At 37.8% G+C, this 16,582-nt stretch overlaps 2 protein-coding genes and 1 long non-coding RNA gene across 4 annotated transcripts; all 3 read right to left on the reverse strand.

The window, feature by feature from the left end:
* Positions 1–1,183: 1,183 nt before the first annotated feature.
* LOC131472953 (uncharacterized) lies at positions 1,184–5,705 on the reverse strand. The gene is made up of 4 exons (XR_009242160.1): positions 5,266–5,705; positions 4,910–4,962; positions 4,696–4,743; positions 1,184–4,164 (listed from the first exon to the last, which is right to left on the reverse strand). It is a non-coding gene; the product is annotated as an uncharacterized LOC131472953 (long non-coding RNA).
* A 47-nt stretch (positions 5,706–5,752) lies between these two features.
* On the reverse strand, positions 5,753–12,527 carry LOC131472952 (uncharacterized). 2 transcript variants are annotated; one of them, XM_058650454.1, is made up of 5 exons: positions 10,887–10,997; positions 8,271–10,761; positions 7,876–8,136; positions 7,676–7,783; positions 5,753–6,582 (listed from the first exon to the last, which is right to left on the reverse strand). In XM_058650454.1, the coding sequence occupies exons 2-5, from the start codon at positions 8,518–8,520 to the stop codon at positions 6,431–6,433; spliced, it is 771 nt and encodes a 256-aa protein (XP_058506437.1). In that variant the 5' UTR covers positions 8,521–10,761; positions 10,887–10,997; the 3' UTR covers positions 5,753–6,430. The 2 variants fall into 2 exon arrangements, with proteins under 2 accessions (XP_058506437.1, XP_058506438.1); XM_058650455.1 differs by lacking the exons at positions 5,753–6,582; positions 7,676–7,783; positions 7,876–8,136 and adding exons at positions 11,979–12,314; positions 12,401–12,527 and having other exon boundaries at positions 9,208–10,761.
* A 278-nt stretch (positions 12,528–12,805) lies between these two features.
* On the reverse strand, positions 12,806–16,582 carry arsia (arylsulfatase family, member Ia). The gene is made up of 2 exons (XM_058650125.1): positions 16,122–16,582; positions 12,806–15,456 (listed from the first exon to the last, which is right to left on the reverse strand). The coding sequence occupies exons 1-2, from the start codon at positions 16,433–16,435 to the stop codon at positions 14,058–14,060; spliced, it is 1,713 nt and encodes a 570-aa protein (XP_058506108.1). The 5' UTR covers positions 16,436–16,582; the 3' UTR covers positions 12,806–14,057.

The following is a 16,582-nucleotide window of genomic DNA, read 5'->3' on the forward strand; positions in this document are numbered from 1 at the left end:
TTTACTGTCATCAAAGGAGAATCTGTTTTTCATCACATTAGTATAAATCATATTATTTTTCCAGCGCAAAATTCTTGCTTTGCTGTCACTTAAAATAAATCTTGGTGGGATTGTGTCTCTCAGCCGAATGAACACAGTTCCTCCCACAGCTCCATAACACTGAGCTCCATCCTGACTGCCATCACAGTGGGTCTCCACACCTGAAAAGAAGAAAAAAAAGATTTTTCACAGAAAACTAAATACACCACAAAAAAAAGTATTTGCAATATTTTTTTTTTTACCAGACTGGATATGAAGTGAACATTTCAGCCTAATAGAGTAATAATGGATTAACCAAATCAGTTGTTCTGCTGCTGAACCAGTAGCAGAATGTGCATTGACTTCATACACAAGCACATTTTTCATTTATCGCTATTTTTATTAATACGGTCAGTGTGGACAGGTTATCATTGGCCGCAGTCTTCTTACATGTGAAGAAATATTAAATGCTAAGCAAAGCTGCATGTTATGTTTTTTTTAGTATATTAGATAGTGCTATTGGAGATTAATATATATACACACACACATACATATATATATATATATAGTACATTACATTACATGTTGTTTAGCAGACGCTTTTATCCAAAGCGACTTACAATGGAATCAATCAGCCAGGGGTGGAGTGGAACTTGCGACCATGATGTCTTTCGCACACAAGGTCTTAACCACTGAGTCACTCCACCCCAGACCCCCAGATAGATATGTGTGCGTGTATATATATATATATATATATATATATATATATATATATATATATATATATATGTATATATATATATATATTTATATATATATATATATATACACATACATACATACATACATATACATGTATATATATACACACACACACACACACACATATATATTTAAGATAAAAAAAATCGAAGAAATGATATGATATAATAATAAAAGATAAAAAATAATATTGAGTCACAAGACACGAACGAAAGTTCCCTCTGGAGTAGTGAAAACATAAGGCAGTGGCTGTCATTCATTTGCAGCAAAACAAAATATAAATTCAAAGAACTGTTTTTTGTTTCTAAAGGAGTGGCTTTCTAGTGGAGAAAGGTGATTCCAACCTTCAGTCCTGTCTAAGGAACCTCGGTGTCATTTTAAATTTGACACACAGATCAGTGCTGTTGTGAAAACAAGCTTACAAGCTAAGCCTATCTTTCTCAGATGGACCTTGAAAAGGTTATCCATGCCTTTATTACATCTAGATTAGATGATTGTAACTCCCTGTACGTTGGCTTGGACCATTCCTCTCTCAATCTCCTTCAGCTCATTCAAAACACTGCTGCTCGACTTCTCTCCGGCAATAAAAGCACGACCACATCACGCCAGTCTTAGCTTCCCTCCACTGGCTCCCGGTCTTTTTTTGTACTGATTTTAAACTAATTGTTTTTAAAGCCCTCAATGGTATGGCCCCGCTGTATCTTTCTGAGCTCCTGCGTCACCACACTCCAACCAGAGACTTAAGGTCTTCTGACCAACTGCTGCTGGAGGTTCCTAAAACCAGGCACATTGGACATGCCTTAAGCATACTAGTGGTAGATGTCCTCTTACTTTTGTCTGTGTACACCACTGTCTGACTGGTAAGATCTTTTCTTGTAAACAAAATCTTGTTCCTTCAGTTGAAGAAGATTACTATTCCCAGGAGGCCAAAAAATATCTAATATTCTGCACAATGCATCTCTCTTAGATTATTTAATTTTAAAACATTTAAATAATTATGACCCTCATTTGTTTTTAACGTAACTTGCTAAATTAATTCAGGGTTATTAAATGTGAGAACTGTAAATGATAAAAACCTTCCATAACAAAAATAATTATAATAATAACAGTAAATAACAATAATAACAATAAAAATGAAGTAATGATTACGCATGATTGGATTGCTCCAAAACATAGATATAGAAATGCAGAAAAAACTCACCGTGAGCGACTCCGAGCAGCATCAGCAACAGTCCAAACACAGCTTCCATGTCCTTCCACTGCTCAGTATCCAGTTTGATCCACTTTCACATGTGCCTCAGGTGAGCGTGTGTGACAACTTTGATCAAAGTGGTCGATCGTGTATTCATCTCTTTTTTTCAGTGTGCAGAGGCAAGCAGGAAGTGAAATAATTGTCCACTCCCCTTTAATCTTTAAAAATAAGGCCTTGGTATGTCTGTGTGCGCCCGCACGTGTACGTGTACGTGTGATAGACAGAGAGAGACTGAGACAGTGGGAAACTGCCCTTTTTCTCTTTCTGAAAGAGGATTTAGGATGTACTATTTTAAGATGTCCAGTTTTCCCTGAATTTACATTTACAAAATAGAAACATTGATGTCCAGGTGTTTATTTGTGTCTCTCCACCTCATCGTCCTGAACAGTGGGTGAATATTTCTCTTCTCTGAACATAGAATATCAGAATGAATGTCCATTTCAAGCTCTCAAAATAAACAGGAAGTCAGACCGACAGACAGATTTTCCTTATATTTGTTGTTGCATGAGCCAGGTCAGCACTACAGAGGCCACCATTTTGGATCACTATACTTACAACAACACACAAGGGATAAACTAAACCATTTTATGATTGAATACTAACTGAAGGCGACATAGGTTCTTCAACACACTTGGAAGGAAAGGGTGAGGTGAGATATATTCAGCTGCATTTTACACACTGTACCTTTAAACTGTCAAATATTGGATTATTATTTTTGTTTAAATCACACGCAGTAGTCAAGCATTTTTTGGTTTTTGTGCGTGTTCATTTTAACTTCACAGCAACTTTAGGTGGTGTTTCAGAGTAACACTGACACCACAGAATCAGGAAAAGTAAACATGGATTCTTAAAAATAATAACTTAATGAAATAAATAGTTTTAATATATATATATAATATAGGAATATTTGCAGCCGGGTGTTAGAATGACCACTGAAGCAGCTGGATGTTACAGTGAAAATGATCAACGGCGATGGTGAGAGGGGTCGAAATTGGCCTTTATTCCAAAAGAATCACAGCAGTAAAACACACACGAGCAATGATTGATCCTCAGCACTGACCAGCAGTAGCCTAAAGATACCGAGATATTATTTATAATCCATATATCCCAACTGTTGTTCTTATATTCTGTATTGTGAATACAGTATGTACGTGTTTTCTGTATTTTAAATGAAACTGTTAACAGTTTTCGTTCGGTCTCGTGAAAGAGATTCCTGTCTCAGTGGACTTCCTGGTTGCGTTAAATAAAGCAGTCACTTGTGTTTCTTCCCTGAGTGGGCATAACCTGCAAGGAATTTGGGTTTTGGTGCAGAATAATGTACAATTTTAAGTTTCAATTAAGTTATTTCTATTATAAGGTGAAAAAAAGACAGTGACAGCAAAAGTGATATTCTGGTTTATAGTTTAACTCTAGATAATTATAATTTTCAGCAGTGGACATCTGCATCCAGCAAGCCACTGTTTTTGTGTAGATGTTGGCTCATATTATTTTGGTTTAAGGAATATCTGTTGTCACTGCCTCATTTAAAATATAATAGATTATTTTATCGAGCTGGTTACTTCAGCTTGGCCTGAAGCATAGTAGTTGTATTATGTCGCCCTCCACTGGTGACTCAATTTAAAAACAGGAGAGGAACTGACACTTCTTTCTAGAATAATTACATTTTTCACTGCCACATCAGACACTACCATTGTATAATGTCACATCTGCACTTTGCTTTATTTACTTTCGTAGTGATTCTGCATTTATTATGGTTTTTGCTCTTGTTTTTTTTTTTTTTGTATTATTCTGGTCTTATTTTCCTGTAACTGCAAGTTACTCGTGCAGTTGTTTTTTCAAGACCTGCACCTATGCAGACATTCTGTTTCCATCCAAATCCAGCAATACTTTTTTGGACAAACTCAAAAGTGTATCGTAGGTCTTTTGGATAGCTTAGATTTGAGCTGTAGATTAAGCTAAACAGGAGTGCACACCCATTAGCAAAATTAGCACCTGAGACCCTGAAGCACTTCAACTCCCTCTATAATGGTACCGACATCCTCAAGAGGATCAGTGTCCGCTGCTCCCTCATGCCGAATGACGTAGACTCCTATCATCAGTTCCATTTCTCTCTTTGCACCGGGATCAAGATCCTAAATGTGGAAGAATGATAAAGGGATAAATGTTGAAGTTTTGATTGCATAACTATATTAAATGTCACATCAAAATATTTATATAAACCCCAAAGTGTTGTCTTGATGTTTTGTCAACCATTCCAAACCCTAGGCAGCTCAATTGACATGATTTAAGACAAAATGTCAAAATGCCATTAAAAATATAGGACTATTTGTTATTGTTAATATTTGCAGAACTATATGTTATTATTTAACTATCCTCATCTCCGCAGGTACATTTTGACTAATTTCACAATCTTGTCAGTGAGACAATTTGTTTTAATAATTTGTTAATGTTTGCTATTTTCCACTGGAAGGGAAGTGGAAGTGCAAAACTTGAGATGAGTTGCAAGAGTCAACTGAAAGTTTAATTTGGGAGCAAATTTTAACCTGTGATATCCCCCCATATACAAATTGCATATTGTATAAAGCAAAAATATTTTTCTCCCCCTGAAATTTAAATACAAGTGCATGGAATGTTTTAATTTGTCATGCTTAAGTAATTGGTACCTTGTAGATAGAGTTTCAGCACTGCTTCTGCATTTCCACATTCATAACCTAAAGAAAAACAGACATGAAAAGAGATTATTGGTCATTCATTTGTAAAGTTCTTAAATATGATAACACCTTATGTCAGATCTTTAAAAAAATTTGTATATTGCTATTAAAATGACTGCATCCAGCTATTACATTTATTGAGATATTTGTCAGGTACTAAACTCACCACTAATGTTAAGCCGCTGGCCTGGCATCCGTCAACCAACACACTCTACAAATCTGAAATTCACAGTTGTGCACAGCTTTGAAGTTCCTTGCTTTTTAAGAATGTACAAAACCTACACAAATGCAAATGACAATAAGGTAAAAAGTTAATGATTAAAAGGCTATATAGCCTAAACAACAAAATAATGGTTAACCAAGTCACTAATTTTAGATGAGCAAAAAAGGAAATTTAGCAAAATGTTTATGTTTTTCATCTTACCATAGCATTTACCATCAGTCCAAAGTCAAAAATACTCATCAACTGGTATAAAACAAGCATATTTTAGTTTGTCATTTTTGATTTAGTCATTAATTTACCTGGATATTGATGGATGGCCGTGGATTATGAAGAAATCCGAGACATGTGGCAGGACAGCAGAGTACAAGTCCAGAAAATGGTGCCTTCAGCCTTGTTCTAACTGAGCATGTGCAGGTACCTGTGGGAAACGCCCTCCTAGGCCTGATGTACATCTTAATTAACTTGCTAACATAAATTACGCTCATTATTGTTTGTTAATTACAACAAACAATAAAGTTAAGTACATGCTATTTGACATTCCTTATTTGACACCTGAGTTTCATTTCTTTGAGTGCAGCAGAGGTAAAAATGAGGTCATTCTTGTATGACAAAACAGGTATTTTACCTAAAGTGACGGATGTCATTTCTCACACATTACAGTACCTCACTGCTAGATTTAAAAGAAGCACAACACAAAAACAACTTATTTAAAGTGATTCCTCTTTTTAATACTGTAAAAGCTAAAAAAAAAAATGGTACTTTTTTTTTTACAAATACAATTCCTGTTAAGACCTTTAATGTATCATATTGCATCACTAAATTTGGATGTATACAGTTTTAACTTTACAGCAACTATAGGAAAACCAATATAGAAACACCTGAGAGTTGACAACATGCACACATTTAGCATTTAGCAATCTTTGTACTGGAATTTCAATTCACAGGCAGTGTTGTAATGTGACAAAGTACAAATACTTTGTTACTGTACTCAAGTACAAAAATCACATACCTGTACTTTACTTGGTTGTTTATATCAACTTAGTAACTTCTACTCCAGTACATTTCCTAAATAAATTGTGTACTTTTACTTCACTACATTTCCTTTACCTATCTTTGTTACTTGTTACTAGCAAATAAAAAAAGAAGAAGAACAGTTGGTATTATGGTCTGTATTTATACGAGCTTTGCTTGTCTTGATGAGCTGCTTTACACTACAGTTTTGCCTTTCAGCCATTCACACATCTTTCATATCCATTCACACGCTCCAACATGGGGTTAAGTGTCTTGCTCAAGGACACATATAGACTAGCAGAGCCAGGAGTTGAGCCAGGAAAAGCTCTGATATTGAGCTGCTAAAACATCGACATAAAAGGCAGAAGAAGCTTTGACTCAAAAACAGGAAAGGACATTTACACACCCTCAAAGACACATGAGTCATCACAGAGAGAGAAGCAAAATAAAATGTTAATCTGCTGCGCTTCTCATTTCGACCATGCAGACAGAATTCTCCGGGTCTTCAGCTTTACTGGATTTCTTTTTCTTCCAAGCAAAATAGACCGTGATGCCAATTAATAAAAGAACTGCCACCGCTGCTCGCAAACCACATATGAGGTGATCTGTTTTAATAAAGAAACACAAAAAAATGTCTCATGTTAAGGGCTGCAACAGAGAAGTTGTTTTTTAATAGAACATATACACTAACACTGCCAGTGTTTTAATAAAGATGGACACAGAAAAATTATAATACAACTCATGGACCCACTGCATTAACCCTTAAATGTACCTATAGACACATTTTGTTAGTTTTTGGCTTTTAATTTCTAGAATATTTTATCCTTTTGTCATGCATATTGTTAAAAAAATATAGGCCAGGTTGTGAATTTTTTAGTGTTCTCAATGTATTTTTTTTTTATTAGTCAAGTGTAAACAAGGTTAACTAAACCTTGTTTACAATCTTTCTGCTAATCTTTCACATATGCCAGGCTGCAATAATCCAACCAAAATTAATCGATTTTGCATTGAAGTACATTGAAAATAATTCATTTATTATGTTTTTTTTTTTTTTGTTTTGTTTTTTTTTTTAGGGGGCACACGGTGGTGTAGTGGTTAGCACTCTCGCCTTGCAGCGAGAAGACCCGGGTTCGAGCCCCGGTTGGAACAAGGGCCTTTCTGCATGGAGTTTGCATGTTCTCCTCGTGTGTGCGTGGGTTCTCTCCGGGTTCTCCGGCTTCCTCCCACAGTCCAAAAACATGCATTGTGGGGATAGGTAAATTGGACACTCTAAATTGACCATAGGAGTGAGTGTGAGAGTGAATGGTTGTTTGTCTCTATCTATCTGTGTGTGGCCCTGCGATGGACTGGCGAACTGTCCAGGGTGTACCCCGCCTATCGCCCGATGTAGCTGAGATTGGCACAGTACCCCCCGCGACCCTCTGGCAGAGGATAAAGCGGTAGATGATGACTGACTGACTGATGACTGATGTTTTTTTAGACCATAAAATGAAGGGGCATCATGAAAAAAACTGATGTTGGTTTAAAACAATAAAAAAAATAAAAAAAATATTTATTTGGCTTTTTTGAAGGTGCAGCTCAGGATTAAAGGGTGTTTCCACTTAGTAATGAACCACAGGTCATCACCTCTGGAGGGAGTCACAGTTTGACTGGAGGATGTGATATTATTGGAGAGTGTGACTGACTCTGTCCTCTTACCAGCAGTAGTGTCTCTGACCGTGGTGGGCTCAACACACAGTGTGTTAGTGGCTGCAAACACCCACTGTGATACGTGCATCCCATTGGATAAGGTGCAGTTGATGAAAACTACGGAAAGATTTAGATCAACATGACTGATGCACAGAGTCATCATGGTCTTCACTGGCAACATCAGCATCTGGTCACATGTTCCCACTCACCACAGGTCGCTATCCTCATGTCTTTGGAGATGCTACTGACGTGATTACTGACTGAGCAGGACAGGAGTCCTGACATGTCCTGTCTCAGAACGATGATGTCAGTGTCCTTATTTCCAGAGAGGAGCTCATCCTGTGTCAGTGTGTGTCCATCCAGAGTCCAACTGTACTGAGGACTGTCCCCCACTCCCTCAGTGGTGCAGGACATCCTCATCTCTCCCTGGGACAAACACTCATTCACCAACGTGACAGAGGACAAGGGAGCTGAAGGAGAAAACACTCGGATGATTCTGTATGAGATTTACTGAAATATATGAGATTTATCTGTCAATATAATTATGCGCTCTATAAGGCTTTTTCATATTAATAAATTCAACAGCAGGGAAACAGTTATTTACCTTGAATGGACAAGTTTAGAGTCCGATTCTCTACCGCAGCTGCATTTGAATCTTGAATATCAAGTGAATATTTGTCACTGTCACTTTTCTGCAGATTATTGATTCTTAATGTTCCTTTACTGTCATCAAAGGAGAATCTGTTTTTCATCACATAAATAGAAACTGCATTATTTCTCCAGCGCAAAATTCTTGTTTTGCTTTTATCGAACGTAAATCTTGGTGGGATTGTGTCCATCAGCCGAATGAACATAGTTCCTCCCACAGCTCCATAACACTGAGCTCCATCCCGTCTGCCATCACAGTGGGTCTCCACACCTGGACATTTTTTTCACAGAGAGAATAACACTGACAATGAGGCTTCTTAAACCCTAGAAAACTATTCTTGCAGTTATCATTTTTTTCAAGTGTAAACTGAATATTACACAGGTCTGTTTCCTCTTCCTTGTGTATGATTTGTCACTTATGTGTAATCATCTTAATGGGTGTGACTTCCTGGTTGTGTTGATTCAGTCTCTTCATATCACTGTGTAAAAACTGTGTGTATTCAGACGATGTTTGCCTGTTTGATGCTTCATCTGTGAGTGTCTCTTTTCTTTTGGACAATAAAACACATCAAAACTCCTGCTTCTTCGTTTGTGATCATATTTGCAGAACACACCTACATCTTCAACATGTTAGTGCTGTGGTTGTTATTCTGCACCACTCCTGCTCGCCCTTCGTACTTCCTGCTTGTGATCAGAGATGTTTTAAAGTAAAATCCTTTGCAGAGCACTTCAAAGCTGTGTACGGTATAATCTTTAATCTAGGTTTAAAGACCTTGTCATAGAATACTACATTTTTGACTAAAGTGTCTGCATTCTGTATGTGTTATGCATTATTTTCTCAGATCTATGAAAGATTAAATAAACAAAACAAATAAACTCCAAGTCTTGGTGTGTAGAATTTATGCCCCAAAACATTTTTGTTTGTTCATTTAATTGCATTTAATTATCCCACAAACTATTAAGACCACTCATTACATTCAGGTTGTTACATCAGAACATTGCATTGGCAAATGCCCACAGATTTAGCCAACTCTACATTACTTCCATGTACTACCGTCCAAGTTATTCTGTGGCCTGGTTCAGTGTGGCTATCGTTTATAACTAATTCTGGAGAAACGTGAAACACAAATCAAATATTAATGCTAATGAAATAATGAAAAAGCTCACCATGAGCCATTCTGAGTAGCATCACCAACAGTCCAAACACAGCTTTCATGTTTCGTCAGTGTTCAGCCTTCAGCTTTCAGACAGACTCGTTCACCCCAAAGGCAAAAATGCACACATCACACTGACCACTCTGACACAAGGGAATTGAAGAAACTCTGAAATAACTTCAACTTTTTTTTTCTGTATATAACTCAGAGGAAGCAGTGGTCGGAGCTGTGAAGACTAAAAGTAATAGGAGAACACACACAGCACAAGTTATTATGTAGTACTGCTGTTATTCACTGCATTCAAATGAAAAGTGAAATTCAAGAGAATCCAATGCAACTTCATGGTAAAATCTTGTAATGTTAGCTGGGTAGGTTCATATACAAAATGTGTGCTTGTATGCGCTTATAGTCAAGTCTCCGGTTTATCGTCAGATCACTTCAGGTCCTCAATGGTCGCAATGTATGATTCAGGAAATAATGTTGTACAATTTGTAACTGATAAGTTAATGTAAGTCAAGATTGTGCACAGTCATGTGTGCACAGTATTAAATCTTCATTCAGTCAAAGCAAGATGTCCACACAATGAGACACCTATGATCATAGATACACGTTTGATTTATAATTCAAGTTTTACACTGATTAACTTAAAGCTTGCTCAGATGATTTATTATTGAAATCAGCTGCCTCCATAGCTGAAAATAAATATCCATCCCAAATCACACATTTACCTTTGAAAGTTCATATAAAGTAAGCTATTGTTACTTAACTACTAGAGTATGTATATATATATACAGTATATATACATCTATATTTATGTGTGAGTTTGTGCTGTGTATGAGTGTGAGAGTGTGTAAAACTGAAATGCAGCCTGATTACGTCACAACATCACATGATCCTTTACTTTAAGTATAAACTAATGTCAGCTGGAAAGACTAACCTTGCAAGTAGAGTACTTACCTGGTGTCACTTTAAAACTTAGACTAAGCAGTAGGTTTGTACTAAAATTGACCATGATTCATAACTCCATGTATATGTCATCCAGCAGTGATAATTACATTGTAAACAGATCACAAATCAGATAAGAATTTTTTTTATTTTGTATTCGAGATTAAATCTGAACTCTGGATCTTTTGAGGTTCGAGAGAGGGGTCTAAATCTTGGTGCACAAAATTAAATTCCAGTCTTTTCCAGCTCTTACTCTGTCCTATATGATCCCGTTTGGTGTTGGTGTTGAAGTCCACAGTTGAGTCCAACTTCATAATGAATGTTTTTCTCCAAGTTATATAGTTGATTCTACAGAAGAAAAACAGAATAGAATAAACGTGTTAAGCATTAAAGCCGAATGGAAGAGTGTGGACTGATGCACTGTCACTATTTATTGACCTTCTGATCATGAGCAATCCTGTTTTGTCTCTCACCTGACTTCTTTTTACGCAGACACACAAAGCAACAAGCACAAATCAGCAGGATCAGTAGGAATAGAGCGCCCACGCCAGCAGCGACTGAGATCAGGAGGGAAGAAAGGGGTTCTGGAGAGAGGAGACATGAGAAGAAAAAGTCTCTGACAACCTTAATAAGACCCACAACACCGATTAACAATTTCTTTAAAATGAAAAGAAAGCTGAAACTGTGTTATGTTTCTCTCAGACAATCAGTGTAATGAAACAAATACTTAAATACAAAATTCACATTATCTGTACTTTACTATCTGTTATTTATTTATATATACTTTTACTTTCACTCCACTGGATTTCCCAAATAAATTGTGTACTTTTACTCCACTACATTTCCTCTAACTATCTTTGTTAGTACCAAATAAAATCAGAAGAAGAAGAGTTGGTAATGGTCTGTATTTATATAGTGCCTTGATGAGACTGATGATCTTTCATACCCATTAACACGCTGCAACGTGGGCCTAAGTGTCTTGCTCAAGGGCACATATAGACTAGAAGAGCCAGGAATTGAACCCACAATCTTCCAGTTGAAAGACAACTCACACTACCACTGAGCCACCATACTTTCACTTCTAAAACTTAAGTACATTTTAAATCAGAAAATTACTTTTGATGCTTAAGTGCTTTTGCTTTAGTCATATTATAAAAAGTGACTTCAACTTCTACCAAAGTCATTTTCTGGTAAGATGCTTGTACTTTTACTCATGTATCCCTTTTAGGTACTTTATACAAGACTGCAGACAATGACGTACAAACATCAAAACATACACTACAAGCATATGGAGTTGGCACTCTTTGCATTGCTTTCATTACATTTTCCAAATCACCACTAATTACCAGGGAAACGAAAGAAAAATACCAATTCCCTCGTCCTCACAGATTTTGTTGTAGCCAACAGTTGTGTATACAATAAGTGATAACTGACCCCTCAATAAAGTGAGGTAGTAGAAGCAGGATTTAAAGAAACATAGCCATAAATATATATAGTCTGAAGTAGTTTTTTCTGTGTTTTCACAGTTCCATGTAGACAGGGTGAATAAATGTTTTAATACTTGCCTTGAACGTCCAGATGAACCTTAACATTTCTCACGAGGACCCCATCTGGATCAAAAGCCTCTATGATGTAATGTCCTGAATCATTCCTTTCCACGTTTGATATCTTGAATGTCCCATTGTTGATGAAGAATTCAGTCCTGTTTCTAAAGGGTTCATATTGTATTGTCAACTTCTCCCTCTTCAGGGTGAACACTTTTATGGGTCCCAGAGGAAGCTGTTTCTTACACAATACCTGATAACCACTTGCATTGGTCATCACTTGTATATACACAGATCCTCCAGGAGAAACAGAGCACAGTGAGGTGTTCTGGGTCACACCACATTTATTCTCATGAGCTGGAATAAAATGTGAGACAGATGAAGAACATATAAATCAGATCTTTGCACGTGTAATCTGGTTTCTTTGATGATGAGGATCTTACCATGAATTGCAGCTGCTAACATCACAAGTAGGAGTAGAACTTTATTTGCAGTCATCGTTACCTTAAAAGAAGGGATTATGACCTCAACACAGCTCATAATATAAATCAATGAGCAACCGCAAGTGAACGGTTGTGACAGACACAGACAGGAAGTATGTGGATGGCAGTTAGGAGGAGTCGAAAGACAGGAAATTAGTTGAGGTGGCTTACTTCCCTTTTTTTTTTTCACTGCACACTTTGCTGTAGAAAGCAAGTGATTGTAGCTCAATATTTTGTCACTGTTCTTTGTTGAAATATATGAATTGCATCATAACTAACACAATCCTACAGTTGCAGCAGGTTTCAACATGTTTTAACCACTGAGACCATTCTGGTGTTTGCTTTGAGTTTTTTATTCCTCTTCCCAACAACAATAACAAAAACATGAAGTGACATCATACAAACACATGAGTCACTGCAATACATTGATTAAAAAAAACAATTATTGTAGCACACGACCCTCACTGCCCACTTTTAATCCAACATGGCAGAATTGATCATGGTCAGAGAACTTAGTAGCATTTCTGCTGTAGATTACATATCTGTTCAGCTAATCTCATGCTCTGTTTTTATTTGAAAACAAAACCCCCCCAAAAAAGCATATCAAAACAATTTATAAATATGTGGAGCTAATAATGACTCCTCCTAGGACACTTGGTGGAATTCCGCTCTGGTAGCCATCTATGTTCGTTCTACATGAAGGAAAGTGACTCAAAAAAGGGTAACTCTACTAGTTTCAGAGTGATGCGGTGTTTTCCTGCTCACATGTGTGTGTACCATTGATCTGAGCACCCGCACGTGTGTTGGCCTTTGTGTGGTGATCAGGTTTCCTCAGGCAGTCGCTGTCTTTCTTACTGACTAATAAATCTCCACTGTAATAATCATTTAGTCACACACATCAGTCAGACATCAGCCTACAACAGTGAACAACAACACACACCACAAGATTCAGTACAGATTAAAAAACATTAACTCATAGAAAAATGATTTCACGATGTTCAAAAAACAATTTTGATATGTGGCATAAGAATAAAATAATTGATTTAATTATTTATTATTTATTTATGTCCTAATCACATTTTTTAGGATGTGACCTTTCAGTTTGTGTTCAATTATGAAGAATCTATCTATCTATCTATCTTTCTTTCTATCTATCTATCTATCTATCTATCTATCTATCTATCTATCTATCTATCTATCTATCTATCTATCTATCTATCTATCTATCTATCTATCTATCTATTTATCTACTACAGCAACTAAAGTTAGCTTATTCTGACTTTCTGGTAATATAGAGGTAGTTGCCATTTATAATATTATTGATTGATTGATTGATTGATTGATTGATTGGTTGATTGAAGGATTTTTTCTTCTCACTTTGTCAACATGTAGACTACAGAAATATTTTTACAATAACCAACTCTTTTCTTGGGAGAATTGTCATTGTTTATGGAATTTATTAATACATTTTTTACAAAACAGATTTGGATTTGTTTAATCAGTCACTTCTATAGAGACTGAACTTCATCTGAAAGTCATTAACAGCAACTGGAGCTTGCATAACTCAAACATCTGAACACTGTCTTTCTGAAGTGAATTGTTTTCAGTCATGCCCACTCTATATCCTGTTGGACATCATCCTAGCGTTGAGTCTCCTGATAAATGACCTGGTTTTGGACAGCTTAAGCTTCGTCTTCCAATCTTTGTTCTTCTTCTGGTAAAAACTGTCCAAAGTGTCCTCCTCCTCATCTCCCACCCAGGGGACCCAGGCACCTCCATTTAGGTGAGGGTCAGCCCGAGGGTCTTCTGATGGATACCTTACTGGCACTGCAGTGCGGTTGTAGTACACCAGCCTGGCTAGAAGTTCTTTGACGACATCTGGCCTCTGCTCAGAAAGGTCAACACGCTCGTAGGGATCTCCAGAGATGTTGAAAAGAAACACAGATTTCCGGGGCTGAGTGTGGCGCTCTAAGTTCCACCAATCATTGGGAAATCCTGGAAGAATCGGTGCTGGGATCCAGTCTCCATAACCAGGGTTTCCTGTCAGAAGTTTCCAGTCTCCAGCTCGTATGGAGGCCTGAACGGCTGTATTCCAAATCCCATATCCTTTCTGCAGCGAGCCACAGTGTGCATGGTTATACAGCGGGTCAATGTTATGAAGGATCTCTAATCTAGGCGACTCTTTACCCTCACTGATGGCTGGCCAAACATTATATCCATCTACACCCTCAGTCAATGACTCATTGCCACCTGCTAGACCCACCAGCGTGGGGTACCAGTCAGTTATATGTACCAAGGCTTTACTCACCCTCCTCTTCCTCCTCAGTAGAGGACTGTGGACAAACCCCAGACCCCGGATGCCACCTTCCCAATAGGTGCCTTTACGTCCCCTGAGAGGCCAGTTACTGCCACCAGACAACGGCTGGCCACCGTTGTCAGTAGAAAAGATAATGACACTGTTCTGGTAATAACCATACTTGCGAAGAGCATATGTTATATTCCGAACTGCCTCATCTACAACTGAGACCATGGCAGCATACTTCCTGCGTGCCACGTTTCCCAGCTCGCGGTAAGGGTAAACGTACTCCTGTGGAGACTGCAGTGGAGTGTGAACAGCCTGGAAAGAGAGGAAGATGAACAGCGGCTGGGACTGAGGATCATGGGTTGCCAAGATCTTGCGAACTCTCTGCGTGTACAAATGTGTAGAGTATTTTCCTCTCTGGCTCCATGCAACCGACTCCCCCTCATGGAGATCAAAGCCGCACAGCCCCGGGCCGTCACAAGAGTCGTAGGTGTAGTAATTCACACTGCCCGTTAAGGACCCAAAGTAGGTGTCAAAGCCACGGCGAGTGGGCAAACACTCCTTCTTATAAAATCCCAGGTGCCACTTGCCAACCATGTGAGTGGAGTAGCCCAGCTCCTGCAGCCTCTGGGGGAGGGTGACCTGGTCAAAGGGCAGGCAGTTCGGCTGGCGTGGCCGGATAATGGAGTGCTGCAAGCCAGTATGAATTTGGTACCTGTAGAATAAACGGTTGAGAAAGGAGTCAGGTGACCAAATGTGAGATCAATAATCCAGATAGAAATGTGGGTAAGAGGGTAGTAGAGGAAATAAATGAGATGAATATTGTTACTGTTTAGTCAACAATGTTGTTGTAGACTTGGAGGAGAGGCTGCATAAGTCTGCCTTTGTTTTTCATGTGCTTGATACCTTACCCCATACCTTAAATACCACCATCACTGTCCAGATGTGTGAGAAATATTTAGTCTTTATATCTTGTTCAGGTTGATGGCAATTGCTTTGAAAACATTGATTTTTTTTTTTTTTTTTGCTTTTACAAAGAACAGAATTTAACTTCTCAGAAGAATCTTGTTTATTCCAGTGTGAAAATATTTTTGGAAAAAAAAATTTTTGCAGCTCTAAAGGCAAAATTAGTCGTCCTGTTTTTTTGCTTTTGACAGAAAATAAATATATAAGAGAACATAGGACACAATTGAGGTTGTTTAATTTATGCATCATTTATTCTGACATTCTGAGAAACATCCCACCATGATATATTTTGGCTCTGCACATCCTTAATCCATTTACATAGGTTTATAGCTTACAAAAATAAATGTTGGTGCTTTTAAATTCACACCAAACTTGGTAAAAAAAGATCTTCAGATCAGAAGACAGTCACTTTACCTGCCGGTGATGAGTTGACTTCGGGATGGGGTGCAGATAGGTTGGATGTAATAGTTCTCCAGCTTTACTCCGTCTGCAGCCAGTTTATCCAGCACTGGTGTCTTGATGTCAGAGCTGTGATAGCCAATGTCATTGAACCCTTGATCATCTGTCAGGATAAAAATGATGTGAGGAGGCTGTGGAGTAGGAGACCTGCCTCCAAAAGTCTGGTCTGGCTCATTTTCCACCTGGTTAGGACTCATCAAATCCCAGGTCAGGTACCCGAGGCTGAGCAGGCTCATCATGGAGAAACCAGTCAAAGCTGTCGTTGCCATGGTCACACCCTACAGCAGTCAAACTAGCTTGTATAATATTATAAAAGCATTGTGAAGTGGAGATTTTAATGAAAATATCCTCAGTTCAGTTTAGATAATCCTAGACGTTAAAGAGCACTACACCTCCATCCTGACTCTCCAAACTGT

This window comes from Solea solea, chromosome 14 (assembly GCF_958295425.1).
Source record: "Solea solea chromosome 14, fSolSol10.1, whole genome shotgun sequence".
NCBI classification, from domain to species: Eukaryota; Metazoa; Chordata; class Actinopteri; order Pleuronectiformes; family Soleidae; genus Solea; species Solea solea.